This window comes from Coccinella septempunctata, chromosome 7 (assembly GCF_907165205.1).
Source record: "Coccinella septempunctata chromosome 7, icCocSept1.1, whole genome shotgun sequence".
Lineage (NCBI taxonomy): Eukaryota > Metazoa > Arthropoda > Insecta > Coleoptera > Coccinellidae > Coccinella > Coccinella septempunctata.
This window is the reverse complement of record NC_058195.1, coordinates 3860586-3875004: the sequence shown is the minus strand read 5'-3', so window position 1 is coordinate 3875004 and position 14419 is coordinate 3860586. Positions and strand designations below refer to the sequence as shown.

The 14419-nt window shown below is 36.8% G+C and overlaps 3 protein-coding genes across 8 annotated transcripts in view; 1 reads left to right on the top strand and 2 right to left on the bottom strand.

Annotated features, from left to right (window-relative positions):
* Nucleotides 1-18: 18 nt before the first annotated feature.
* Nucleotides 19-1445, top strand: LOC123318092 (E3 ubiquitin-protein ligase CHIP). Its single transcript, XM_044904795.1, has 4 exons — nucleotides 19-326; nucleotides 380-578; nucleotides 629-1050; nucleotides 1114-1445. Exons 1-4 carry the CDS (start codon nucleotides 207-209, stop codon nucleotides 1237-1239), a joined length of 867 nt encoding a protein of 288 aa, XP_044760730.1. The 5' UTR covers nucleotides 19-206; the 3' UTR covers nucleotides 1240-1445.
* On the bottom strand, nucleotides 1430-3732 carry LOC123318091 (glycosylphosphatidylinositol anchor attachment 1 protein). Its single transcript, XM_044904793.1, has one exon. The coding sequence runs from the start codon at nucleotides 3618-3620 to the stop codon at nucleotides 1569-1571; it is 2052 nt and encodes a 683-aa protein (XP_044760728.1). The 5' UTR covers nucleotides 3621-3732; the 3' UTR covers nucleotides 1430-1568.
* A 415-nt stretch (nucleotides 3733-4147) lies between these two features.
* LOC123317449 overlaps nucleotides 4148-14419 on the bottom strand; it is a 206065-nt gene continuing 195793 nt past the window's right edge. For 5 of the 6 annotated variants that reach the window (XM_044903995.1, XM_044903994.1, XM_044903993.1 and 2 more), the window contains 3 exons: nucleotides 12818-14028; nucleotides 7615-7740; nucleotides 4148-6559 (listed from right to left, as the gene is read on the bottom strand). In XM_044903995.1, the coding sequence (XP_044759930.1) occupies nucleotides 5624-6559; nucleotides 7615-7740; nucleotides 12818-13453 (1698 nt within the window). In that variant the 5' untranslated portion in view covers nucleotides 13454-14028 and the 3' untranslated portion in view covers nucleotides 4148-5623. The remainder of the gene's footprint in view (nucleotides 6560-7614; nucleotides 7741-12817; nucleotides 14029-14419) is intronic. The other variant, XM_044903997.1, reaches the window with a different exon arrangement.

Here is a 14419-nt window from a genome sequence, read left to right as displayed (position 1 = left end):
CATAAGACTTACAAAAATATGTCAGAAAGGACTAGAAAATGATTTTATCAATTAAAAAGTTTTTCCTTTTGATATTAACACATTACTTATCATACGTTTTGTTTATTTAATTAACTAAACAACACACACTTCGTAATTGCTATTCGTCAACGATGTCATTGTCGTTCCATTGAAAATTAAGGGAAGTTCATAAGTAAAATATCAAAATGAGTAAACATATGTATTCCACTGCAAATCTTTCGGATAAAGAGCTGAAAGAGCAAGGAAATAGAATGTTTAGTATGAGGAAATACGAAGAAGCAATAAATTGCTATAGTAAAGCCATTGTGAGTTGCTAATTTTGTGAAAGGTTACAAATACAAACTATTTAATCTTCTAGATAAAAAAGCCAGATGTTCCTCATTATTTTACAAATAGGGCACTTTGTCATTTGAAATTATCTAGATGGAATGATGCCTGTACTGATTGCAGAAGAGCATTAGACATGGACCCTTGCCTTGTCAAGGGTCACTTCTTTTTAGGACAAGCTTTACTAGAATTAGAAAGTTATGATGAATCGATAAAACATTTACAGAGAGGTAAGAACTACTAAGGGCTCTGGAGAGTGTACCTAAATCAATTCTTGCAGCTTCCGACTTGGCAAAAGAACAAAAAATGAACTTTGGGGATGACATTGCATCCCAGTTGAGGTCGGCACGTAAAAAACGGTTTTCAATACAAGAAGAGAGGCGAATTGCTCAAGAAATTGAAATGCAAACATATCTAACTAGGTTAATTGAAGAAGATAAGGAAAAACAAATCAAGGAAATAACATCTGATGATGATATCAGAAAAGAGGAAAAGGAGGTTTTAATTGAAGAAGCAGAAGGGAGAGCAGAAAAATTCATAAATGAACTTAATAATTTATTGAGCAAGGTTGATGATAGACGTAGAAAACGGGAGGTACCGGATTATCTTTGTGGCAAAATTAGTTTTGAAATTTTGCAAGAACCAGTCATTACACCTAGCGGAATAACTTATGATAAGAAAGACCTGGAAGAGCACCTGCAGGTAAACATATTCTTTTCACTTATAATCGCTAATTCATTTTCCAAATACAATGTTGTGTTTCAGAGGGTTGGTCATTTTGATCCCGTCACAAGAGTTAAACTTACACAAGACCAGTTGATACCAAATTTTGCAATGAAAGAAGTAGTGGATGCGTTCCTAGCAGAAAACGAGTGGGCTTTAGAGTATTAGTACTTTTTTAATTCCTATAAGACTATTATTATTAAATTGTATTGAAATACAAGGTTAATTTCAAAAAGACTTGAAATGTGAGCTTATTTTATATTTATGTTATGGTTTGTATTCAGTTTATTGCTTGATTTTTAGCATATTTAATATTGTAGACTAACAACAGCTGTTGAATTTTACTAAAACATGAGAATAAATAATTAGGTGGTTTTCTTTATTTACTAAAGACATCATAACTACAGGGTGTTTCACACAAAGTGTCCACTAAAAGCATTTAGAGAACCACACAAGATAAGAAATATAAATTCTGCTTAACAGTAACAAAAAAATTTTCAGTCAGTTTTTTCGTGTTCAATTTCACTGTCACTCCTTTCAAATCTTTTCGGAGAGAAAGTCAGAATCCAGAAACATAACCAATTCGGTATAAATATTGCTGTTACAATATTGAATAACCAATTTCCGTAAATCATCGAATCAACGATAGAATAAATAAGAGCTTGTTGAGTGGCCACAATACCTCTCTTAAATATTTCTTCAAAACCCTGATTGGGAAACATGAACTTCGAATTGATTACTGTAACAACAAGAAGGACTACTTGTGGATGCAAGAGCAACCAGAACACTTTTTGGGCAATAGATAATGCTTTTGAGTTAGAATTATTGATGAATAGAGCGAAAGGTGTATAAAGTATACCTGTGAGAATTGCCAAGCTGAAATTATTCATCCCAACACATATCAATAGAGTTCCCAATTCTAACAAAGCTAAAACATTAAAAATAGTCATAGCTTCTGAGTTTCTCTTAAATTTCACAAATATCGGAAGCGCTAAAGTCAAAAAGGATAGCACAATATATCCATAGAAGAGAGATGTTTCTTTCTTAAGGTCGTATTGTTCCCCAATTCCAACTAAAATCTTGGGGCAATTCATCATAAATATTCCAATACAATGGACAAGTAGGAAAATAAGAAGAACGTCACCCAGTTGAGTCTTCTCTTTTTCAGGTGCAGCACAAGCCAATTTCATTTCCTTATCGAATGATTCTTTCATTCTTTTCAGTTTATCTTTATCACAAAACACATCATTTACTCTCTTGTGACCTTCCAGAACTTGGATTTCTTCCTGCTTTGATTCTTCCTCATCATCATCATCTTTCTTTCCAGATGTCTTCTTCTGTAAATTACACCACTTGGCACATGCTCTCAAATAAAGAACTCCTGCTATTGCGGCAATCGATGGGAAATAATGTCCTATTGATACATATCTGTTGGATGAGGTTAAAAGGTAAAAAAAAAAGCTCTGATGGAATTTTTCCAATAAATTGTTCAAGCTTCTGAAAACTCCTTCTAAAATTCTACCGACTATCAAATATTCAACTCTCCAATTGTTCCCTTTCCCATTGTAAGGATGTCCTTCAATTGTAACAGCTTCAATTCCAAAGCGATGGAACAATCCATGGTTTCCATCAGGTATACCAGTTGCTTGAGATGTTACCATTGAAAACAAAGTGTTAAACGAGTACAGCCAGTCTCTATAAGCACTTCGGAATTCTTTGTTTTCCCTCATTTTGAATGTATTGAAAACTCCTTCTTTTGTACAAATTTTAGTGACTAAATTGAAGAGATCTAAGTTCGGAAGTTGTCCATTCAATCCTTCAATTTTAATATCAATATGGGCAATCTTCACTGTGTGTAGTTCCAAATTGATAGCAGCTTGAATAGATCCAGCTCTTCCTTCTAAATCACCACTTTCCAATACTCCAGATCCACAGCTATCTTGATGATAGGCTTCTAACCAAGCTTGGATTCCAAGCTGTTCATGTTCAGTAATCAAAAAAATGATATCTTTAGCCCAATATTTTTCCTTAGAGGCAAAATTGGCGAAAGCCAGAAGCATTGCAATGGAAGGGGCTGTTGTGAGATGAGGACTAGAAGGTGGGCGATAAGGAACACTCAAAATTAAAGATTCTGTACTAGCCGCCCTAGGAGCTCTAAGAATTCCATATACATTCTTACCGGAAAATTTTTTTGATTTCCCCAAAACTGGATGAAGTGAGAAATTATGCGTGTAGGTATCTAATCCTATTTGTTGGAACTTAGCTAAAAGCCAAGGGTAAGGCAAGGAATCATCATATTTTTTCATTTCATCTTGCAGTTCATTATAGTACAGTCTTGCAAGAGGGTCGTCGGCAAATTGTGACTTCACCAGACCTGCCAAAAGTGCATTCTCGGAGAAATATGTGTTATTACTAACTTCTCGACTAGCTAAAGCTAAGAAACAGGTTATGCCAGCCAGATAAAATAATATACATATAGCGTTGTAGTATTTCAGAAGTGCTTTAGTTAGTTTTCCTTGATCGCAGTTCGGATCAGTTAGTAAACCCATAATGGATGGAAAGTGATGAAATTCATCAAATGATCAGTTTTTCCGGAATGTAAACATTGGTAAACACAAAATAAATATTTTACATTAACTGTCAGCTTCAAATATTAACCTCTTTCTGTGCTGTCAATTCAAATCATAGACTTAATAAAAAAATTTAGGTCTGTGATTCAGATTGTTGACACAGAACAAATCAAAAAGTTCTTCATCTTCTAATTTTACCGTTGATTAAAATATCAATACTTCAATCCCAAAGATATAAAGTTTTCGAACATGCTGAATCTATTGCGAGCAATTTCGAACTATCGCCCTTTGTTTAGATTTTCATCTTGGAAATGGCATTTTTCAAAAGTGCAAATTTCGCTTGTGAATTCGTCAAGACCGTATCATATTTGAATCTACGATAGTTTAACTTGGAACTTGCCATTTGTTCACTCCCCCACTCCTGTTCATATTCGTACAAAACTGTGAAGATTGAAATGGTACCAAATGAAATGGTATTGATTGGTCAAGAAACAAGATTGCAACGCTACTGAAGTATATATTTATTTACTTCAATTTTTTTCAGTTTCTTCATTCACATATATTCATTTTGAAAGTTATCATAGTTCTTGTTCATATACTTGAAAGAAATATATAAATCATAATGATAATAACAGAAATTACATCAATTTTCTAACAAATAACAGATATTTGATGTATTCATTGAAACATATAGGTACTACCCTGATATCAAACTGTTTGTTTTCTACATTTGTTCTATAATTTCTTCTATAAAGGCTAATAAAAATTTCAACAGAACCAATGGAAACTTAATTATCTTGAGCGCAAAAATTCAACAGATATAATATATGAACAGGACACTGAATTCCTCAAATATATAGAATAATAGATACACAGGAGATCCAACTTAGCCTTTTTTGTTGTTGTTCAGGAAATGCTGCATAACGTGATATTGATCACTAGGTATTAAAATATTTGATGAATGAATTTCGCGAGTTTTGAAGATTTCAGTGCCAAATAGGAAGAAATCGGTAGTGGAATGACATTGATTTGCCGAATTTACCGAAAATGATCCGTTTACGCCCTCTGAATGAAACTTAGGCCAAATGTATTGCTAATAAATTGACGCATACGTAATATTACTTTGAAAATATCGAATCTATAAACTAATTATCGAGAAGCATTAGGAATAAAAGAGGATAGGCACGCTAGGTTTATCGCTTTTTCGATTTTCACAAAATTCTCTTCATTCCTCCCATACAAAATTAATTCTTTGAAGTTTTATCTTTATTATGTATCTTTTTTTTAAACGAGTTAAGACTAAAAATATAAAATATGAGAAACTTATATCTCCCTAAAAAGAAATGAATGTTATGGTGTTTGTCGGTATTTTGAAATTTTTTTCCCTGTAATAACAGAAAGGTAGAAACATCTTTATACCAAAATGATCAAAATTAATCGATAAAACGAACCAAGAAAAATTTGGGAGAATCGATACAGCAACTATATTAGCAAATATTACTTTACTTATATTTTTACGTAGCAACGTAATATCGTTTATATTAAATGCTTGATAAGACTAAATTTTTAGTTTATTCCACAACTCCACTCTTCAACGAAATGGAGCAATTCAACTTTGTCATTCAGTTCTTCTGGCTTTTCCTTTTTTTATGATCGAATATAAATAATATATCGAGTTGTTCAAACTGGAGTGAAGTTGAAGATATTCCACACATTTAATCCATAGTCAATTCCATATAGGTACTAACAGTTTTTCGATACAGATTCTAGGAATTTCACAGAAAAAAAATGATCGGTAATTTTGAGGTTGGATTTATTTTTAATGTCAAAATGAAAACGGCCATTTACAATCTGCGGAAGTAATTTGAGTATTAATTGTATATGCAATATAGATGTTGAAAAAGATCCAAGCTATATGAGAACATTCTTCGAAATTCCTAGACCTGTAGAAGCATATTTATTTATTATTCTACAACAATGAATTATTGTCCAAGTTGTAGTGGACTCAGTACAATGCCGCTGTGAGCAGGCTGTCTTTCTGTGTCTTCTATTTTCAAAGTAGTCTCTTTACGGTCTTCACTACTTTCACTATTGTCACTTCTCTCTATGACCACACTCAGTGAAGTTTCTTTACTGTCGCCAGTCATAGAGTTAATCGGTTCACGTTTACGGTTTAATTTCGTTGTCGATTGTTTCACTTCTGTCTCTACGATTGTCGCACTCTCACTGTCGTTACTCGACACACTCTCAACCTCGTATGTGAGTTCCAGATTCTCCAGCTCTATGATTGAATCACACCGTTGGTTGAGGTTTTGCCGCTGGTGCCATTCTAACAAAGAATCTTGCTTGGAGATCTGTGCTCCATCCGCTGTCTCTGTGTAATCAGGAGGGAGTTGTATCTCCGGTATCGCCTTCTTCTTAACTGCTTCTTCCGACTTAGGGGATAGTATTTTGGGAAACTCCTTGAATTCTGAGGTGCTCGTGCTGGGCAGGGAATGATTGGGGGGAACTATAGACACCTGCTTCTTGTGTCTCACAGGTAGAGCGTTCTGCTGGATCTGAATATAATCGGGATGATCCCGTTTCATTTTTGGCGCTAGAGGATACCTACTTGAGCTGTGGGGGCATGTGTTTTTCAACCGAGTCTTGGAACTTTTTCTGAAACACGTTGAAGGACATGCGCATAACAAAACACGTATGAGGCAACAGAGTAGTCCACAAGCTATAAGAGTAGGTCCGATCATTCGTAGTTCTAACGTTTTGAAGCCCTTTTCCCCCGTGCCAACAAAGAAAATGACACTGCCGATAGCAGTGGTGCCAAGTCCAACGTAGAGAAGGGCGTTTGCGGCTGCACTCTGATGGTAAACGCTGAAGAAGTCCTCCTCATCCGAACCACCACCAAAAGTCGAATCGTGTATCTAGAAATTACAAAGAATGTTAGAATTCTTGTAGGAAGTAGGTCCAATAAGAAATTTCATTGAATGTTTATGTGTCATAAAAAGTGTAAAATGCACTGCTAGGCCATTTAAATGTCATTCAATACTGCATTCTACTGCCAATCAATCATTCTCAAGCAAGCAAACAAAATGAAGCTTTAAAAAATGTTCATTCATTGTACTGAAGCGATTTTTTTCATCATATGCTCATTCAGGAGCAAAAGGCAAAACTAAAGATGAATCTTCTTTTGTATGGTCTAACTAAGTATCTGAAATTTTGCAACAACGCAGTGTGTGACAGTTATATATTTAAGTACTACAGCGTTCTGAGAATATTAATTTCTAATGAATTAACTAGATGTAATTAACAAAGGGTCAAGTTCCACAGTTGAAAATATATTTAACAATCAACACTCCGCTACGTATGGAAATTTTCTACAAGTTTATAATTATAATATGAATGAAGCTTTAAACAATGTTCATTCATTGTACTGAAGCGATTTTTTTCATCATATGCTCATTCAGGAGCACAAGGCAAAACTAAAGATGAATCTTCTTTTGTATGGTCTAACTAAGTATCTGAAATTTTGCAACAACGCAGTGTGTGACAGTTATATATTTAAGTACTGTAGACTTAAGCATTCTGAGAATATTAATTTCTATATCTATACCTACATCTATAAACTAGATGTAGGTGTTGAGTTCCATAGATGAAAATATATTTAACAATCAATTCTCCGGTACGTATGGGAATTTTCTACAAGTTTATAATTCAAACAGATCACTGAATACTCATATAAATCAGCTGCCGAATGAAAAAGGAATACTCACTACAAGATCTTAAGTCGCTCATAACTGAAATAAAGTCATTTCGAGTCGAAATTACATGTAGTAGGCAAATAAAAATCAAAAAGCAAAAGAAAATCGCATTCTTTGAATAACAAAGGCGTTCAACTCTGACTTCACATGCTCTGCTGGTTGACAAGCTGTCAGAGCCGGCAACATGGCATGAAAAACGGGGATTTTTCCGGCCTTACTCTGTTCCTCTTCATCCATCGGTGGTGCGCTTCCGTTTGCTTGATGCGATGTTGCCGCGCCTCCTCCGAGAGGGAACAGCGTCTTCCCCGCTCTCTTTCCTGCCATGCCGCCCTTCCCTGCGAACACTGGGCAAAGGAAATTCACATGAATGGTGAGAGCAGAACAGCGTTTCTACTCATTACTACAACTCATCATTAACTTTTTGTGTGGGGAATTGAAAGACATTTTTTCTATGGAAATTGATCTTTATTGCTAACTACTCGCCAATGACATTTTGAATTTGCTATTAGTGACTTGTTTTATTGAGTTCTTCATTTTTTTCTCCGCAAACTCTTCTATAAACACGAATGCTGAGACATTTTCCCAACAAGATTGTTTTCTATTGCTCACTAGACAACATTGCAGGATCTGTTTTCTATGGAGCGGAGAAACTAATAAGGGACTATATAGTGCAGTCCTTTTTGTAGCTTTGAGTAACTCAAACGGCTGGGGTAAACTTGCAAGTAGTATTGAAGTGGATATCCGAGAGAAAAATCATTTTTTGCATTTGAATCAATTTTCAAGCTTGCATATTATTCAAACAAAATATGGTCCTCGTGACACTTAATGGGCTTAATCAAAACATTACAAGAATCTCATTTCTTGTAGGCGTGAGTGGAGTATCAATTGTCAGGTAATAAGTTCGAATTTCTGTGGGCAATTTATCTAATCCCATTTATACCAATCCCTTTATCCGGATTTCCAAATTGTTTTTATTGATTTTCGCGTTTCCATTGCCTCGCTACACTTTTGTGTAAACACGGTGATTATGACGGGTTTTATCGAAACCAGGTTTTTCCAATTCCATACCCAACGATTGCATCGGCGATTCGGGTATGCGGCGTGTGTTGAGGTTTTGTAACGAGCGGAAGTTTCGTACTAATGATTGCCAGGGAAAACGCTATAGCCTATGAGATCTATAGAAAAAACTTTCGATGGAATTAATTCGGAAAGTTGTAATTTAGTATATCGATTATTCATCAAGGAAACAACCCTTTGTTGCGTTATCTTTGTTTCATGAGAAGTTTGATCAAAATGAACTATTCGAAACGAAAGAGAACATTGCTGCCAAGTCATGAAGGCATTAACGAAATTTAGGTATAGGTACTACAGGGCCCCCCATCTATAGTTAAGATTACTTTTCTCAATTCTTACACGCATGTTGTCTCAATTAGACACACCAGCGTACTGAATTAGAGGAAATATTGAACATATGCCATTATCTTCGTTTCATGCTGGGTGGCGCTCGAGTACTACTCGATAATACTCAGAAGAGACTGCCAGTATTTTAGGTATCCATCAATTCCAACGATTTTTCATCGGAGAAGGAGGTGTGTTGCTCTGACGAGGTCAAATGATATCGAAACCATGGTCAGCATCTGCTCCATCTGTTCTCCATTTAGTTGTCCTGACGATGGCGAATCAGCTTGTTCAATTCAGGTCGTAACACTTGTTGATATTCCTATAGGCGGGTTGTATGCATCTGAATTTAATTCTTATACACTACAATGTTCGATTTCATTTCTACAAGTGAACAGGTGGTTTCATTTCGGCAAGCCACCTCCCCCGTTCTCGTAAAATTTCCGATGCATCAATTCTTCACGCCCGGGCGTTGGTGATTTACGACTTTCAGCCGCCTCGGAGGCGTCCCAAGAACAAAAAAACCCGGGTCTTGCGCCACGAATGGCGTGAAAACGATGGAAACGTGCTGTCGTTGATTGATGGACCAGAATCAGTTGTTTATTGCGAGGCGTGAAAGCCTTTCGAATTTTGTTTCGCCTCGTCACCACCGCCCAAAAAGAGAATTTGTCCCTCATTTATTTAATCAGTGAGAATATAATGAGTTCATGTTTCGACGCACAAGAAAATACCTTCTACAAAATACTGAAAAGATTCAAATGAACTACACGATAAGAATTTACAAACGCCAGTTGTATAGTCATTCCTTCATCTGATTAGATGAAAGTAACAGGTAAATCATATCACTGATACGCTTATTTTACTTACCATAAAACCGGGGGGATACTGGGGAAAAGGACCAATTTCTCTGGTAGCCACATGGCTGGGTAGCTCCAATTTACCCCCCCTCTTGATCCTGTTTTTCCTGCGAAGACGCTGTTTCTCTCTGATGAGTAAGGCGGCCTGCATGCCTGCAGATGCAGCTGTACTCATACAGCGCGTAAACCAAACGTTGTAGTACTCGCACGCCACGTGATCGCGTTATCACTGTCGACGTCTGAAGATGCGACATCAAGGACGAAACACATTTTCACGGAACTCAGTTTTTTCAACTTCACCTTAAAGCTAGTTTGTTTTGCATCTTAAATTCTAAGTTTTATAATTCTCTTTCTCTTTTGAGACAGTCGTTATGAAGGCATATAGTACGAAAGGACAGTAAGGTTTGCGTAGATATATGTATATTTTCAAAAGCCAAGCGTAAAGATTCTTGAGTATTCAAAAAATCACGAAGAATATATTTTTTTCCTTATGTGGGATGAATTATTTTGCGAATAAATATATTTTGAATATGTGTATATTTTGATATGTTAATTGGTCTACAGTACGTGGCCCCTATGTAGTCATAGTTCGATCATTTTGATTTTTTTTTGGTGTTTATTCTGCTTTACTGTGGCTATCCTGGATCGAAGCTGTTTCTCGATTTCCACATTTTATCTTCCTCAAAAATTGTCCATTTGAAGGTTTCGGAACATTCACCGTCTCATCCTAGAATTGTTGGTGTTTTGTTATTGGGCCTTCACAGTTTATAACAATTTGAAGTTCTGTGAGTGATCAATAACTTTATAGAAATAGTGGCATATAAATTACAATTTTACTGAGATTGTTCTTACTCTTTCGCGGAGGAATTAAATAAAATCGATTATAACGTTGTAATGTTTTCATTCATTTTGTAAATAAAGCAGACCTGCGTAGTACTCCTTCGATTCTGCAAACATTCTTAATCATAGTAGGCGGAATATATCACGCAAAATATGAGAATAATCGTTAGAAATGATAAGGGTAAGTATCATAAATTTTCATTTGCCACTTCTGCGGAGTGTGTTAGGAATTTTCCATGGTACATTTTCTGAGATCTTCAATAATTGGCTCCGTCGGTTTTATCAGGCTCTCATGGTGTTTTTATAGCTCCATAAACGAAAAGAATAAAAAAAATCCCCTTCTGAGGTGACCAGGACACGAGCGCGAACGAAAAAAGGAATGAAATTATTTTCCTAGAAAAACCATCAGATAAACGTTTCCTCCAGACTATTTTCATTTAATATAACCAACGTTTTCGTGAGGGAACATAAATAACGACCCGAACGCCTAGGCACACCTTGTTTTATTCATGGCACGAAATCAGGCTGAGCTCAGCGAACTGTTGGTCATCGTTGTGGCTGTTCGCATACCCAAGAAGAGCAATGGTCTAATGAAAAATTTAGGTATTGAACAAAGAAGATCTGTTCGCAAAGAACGCACATTTAGCATTGATTTTTCTGATAGAAGTATACAGTATACAGGGTGTCACGCAAATTCCGTTTGTTGAAATGCTTCTGGAAGGAAATCGTAATTCACTTTTGCGATTTCCGAGTCGAGGCAAACCATGAGGGCCGCAAGCCCGAGCCACGACCGAGACGAACCGCGAGGGACGAAGGCCTGAGCCAAATCCGAGGCGAACCATGAGGACTGCACACCCGAGCTACGGTAGAGGCGTATCAGTCCGAAAAGGTGAATCTAACAATGAAGTTAGATCTAACAATGAAGGTAGATCTTACTGTTTTTATATCTATAAGAAAACAAGGTTATCTTGTCATGAAGACTTTCGTCAATTGTTGAAAATTAATATTCCAGGAAATCATTCTGGGACGAGATCAGAACATCCTTAGAATGTAACCTCAATATTCTAACCTCCTCTATGAATTTCTGGACACATTATTTCATACCGATTCATGCCCCAGGGGGAACAGGTCTATTCCAGTTCTTGCTTTCATCAAAGGGGAAATGGAGGCGTGAAAAATTCATGGATTTTCTGTCTACTCCGATTGGATGAATTTTTCGATGTACAGAATTGAAAATAAGTATACGCACAGTATGCCGAGAAATTCAAGTTGAAGTTATCCAAGAAGTAAGGGCCGACTTCAAGAATAAGTTATACAAAATAATGAACATCTTGGAAATTCTCCATGATTTTCAGTTTCACTGCAGCTTGCTATTGTTACTATTCTACACTTTTCTTTCATTTTTCGGAAGTAACAACAAAAATGTCAGGGTATTTTTAAAAGGCGATTGAATTACCGTCAAAACAAGGTGCTCAGTTGCATACATATTACTGTGCGATCTATATATCTTCACTCAACTTCCTTTCCATTGAAGATTTTAGGAGTCGCTGTCATAACGCTCACAGGGTTCATTCAAATTGATTGGAACCAAGTTTACCTCTTTTTGCATTTTTTATGATTTTGAATGAGAGCCAAAATATTAGGGGAGGTACCTTTTAAAATTGTCACCCTGCAGAATGACACTTGTCACATACAAACCATTCAATTAAAATCTGTCACAGTTTCCTAACATAATTCATTCTCTTCATATAAAAATCCGTTTACCCTACTGATATTCTGTACCCATAAATGACAACTTTAGTGTTTTCTGTGAAACGACTAACATGGATGCGAACAGTTCAAATTCCACCAACAAAAGAGAACGTATATCGTTGATAAATACGATGATACATATAGAAGAAGACAGAATGACAGATACATTAAGTTCGACACAGATAGCATGCCACACATTTCCGACATACTCTGGTGTCACGATCAAAAGAAAATGAAGCCATCAATCTTAAGCCAATCGATCGCAGCGTATTACAGGTATCAGGTAGTGTTTGAAGATACTGTCTTATCTGGTGTTGACACTGTATATAGCTGTTGGTCTTTATATCCGGCAAATGAAAAAATTCGAGGTTACGTTAACATTGTGGAGCAAAAGTTTTCTTTGTTTTCCCAGCACTTTATAGGCTGTTACAACAGGAATTGCTGCATTACAAGGAAAAATAGCAGATAATCTATGATAAATGAGTTTTTGGGGAATGGAACAGAGAATTTTCTTGAAACTTTTGCTCACATTTTTCATTTGCCAAATCACAGAGGTTATAAGCTAAAAATTTACCTCGGAGAAAGGGTACTCCAAACTCCCGAATATATCCCTGTCATATTCCGAATAAAACGTGGTATGTTGATTGTCCCAGAGCTTCTCCTTGATTTCGAAGTTGCAGATGTGATTGCATCTGTCAAGGATGTCACCAGCGGTGCGTTTCTCGACCTCTTCCACCTGTCTGACGAAACTGCATCTTCTCTCAGGCTTACCCTCAGACTCAGGCGGTATGAAGATCTGAGGCAGCTGACTCTGAATGCTCGGCGATGAGACCAGAGGAGGATGTTGCTGGACTAAGGTGGTGGGGGTCAGGGGCAGATTGGGAGGTTGGTGGTTCTGTACAGGTATGGATATTGATGGACTCTCCCTTATCTTCGCTCTGCCAGGATGGTAGTGGGAGGTCGAATGACTGTGCCTCCTCTCGTTTTGGCTAGGAGGTTTGAGGGAGCCTCTGTCCACCTTGGACAGAGGGACCTTAGGTGGCTCCGGGGAGTCTGTGTAGTTGTGAAAGTGTTTGGCTGCGATATTTTTGAATTCCGGCACATTTTGAGCTTTGACCTGGTGCAAACGTTGCGTTTTTTGTTTGTTCTGTTTCTGACGTTGTCGCGCTTGACGACTAGCAAGTGATGCCCCCCCTGCCGCAGCGTACATGGTCTTAATTTTGACGGAAAAACCTTGTCATGAAAGAGAAAAGCTGTCAGCTCCAAAATACAGTTAAACTTACGGATTGTTACGTTGTCGTTTGTGCGTTTGAACGTCGTATATCAAATCGTCCTTTGTACTGTCATATATAAACTGAATACGTAAAAAACCGAATGCAATTCTTAAGTTAATTCCAACATTTCAACATAGTCAACATCTCGAACAACAAATTTCTAAAAATATCTCACTGCGTAAAACCTTCAGCGCGGCTTCAACATTCGTCAACAATTTTCAACAAATTCGGCGTCTAAATATACTCCAAAAATCAACAATGTCTTAACTGCCCGAGGATCGGAACATCCCCGATATTGTCATGTAGCTTCTTTGTGTAAAGTTGAGAAACGAGGTATTGCTTATGTCTTGGATCTGTCTGTCGGTCAGTGTTTGTGACGTCTGGGAAGATCAGCTGTCTTGAGCCTGGAGCGTCGCAAGCAGACCTTGTTTGTTCTCATGATCGGAGGAGATTTATGGAAAATTATGGATGAGAGATATGGAAGAGGCGGTTCGGAGTCATTATTTTCGCTCTGGAAAAACGGAGAGGATTTCTGGTGAGCCTGGTACTTGACAGTGATTTGATATGATACGAATAGAGGAACTGCGGGCGGTTCATTCATGCAAATGAATCCTAGCACTTCATTCATTTCTTTCCTCAGGCTTCAAGAGGAAGGAAACGCTTTGCTTCTATAATTTTTCAAATGATGGAAAGGATGAGAGTCTCCGCTTTGAGTTACGACTGACAAAAGTACTTACCACAAATTCTCAGTCTGTCTCATGACGACTCTTCTTTCATTTCTATTTGAATATATAAAACTGGAATGTAATAATGCTGAGCTCAGCAATAATCTAAACTCACCTTGATAAAAATGAAGTGAAATTCAATTATGAATCAATGAAATAGAAAAACATTGTGAATCC

Excerpts from the sequence above, each read along its gene's own strand:
- LOC123318091 (XM_044904793.1), bottom strand. The coding sequence starts at position 3,620 with ATGGGTTTACTAACTGATCCGAACTGCGATCAAGGAAAACTAACTAAA.
- LOC123318092 (XM_044904795.1), top strand. The coding sequence starts at position 207 with ATGAGTAAACATATGTATTCCACTGCAAATCTTTCGGATAAAGAGCTG. Across the intron at positions 327-379 it reads ATTGCTATAGTAAAGCCATT|ATAAAAAAGCCAGATGTTCC; the intron begins GTGAGTTGCTAA and ends TTAATCTTCTAG. Across the intron at positions 579-628 it reads GATAAAACATTTACAGAGAG|CTTCCGACTTGGCAAAAGAA; the intron begins GTAAGAACTACT and ends CAATTCTTGCAG.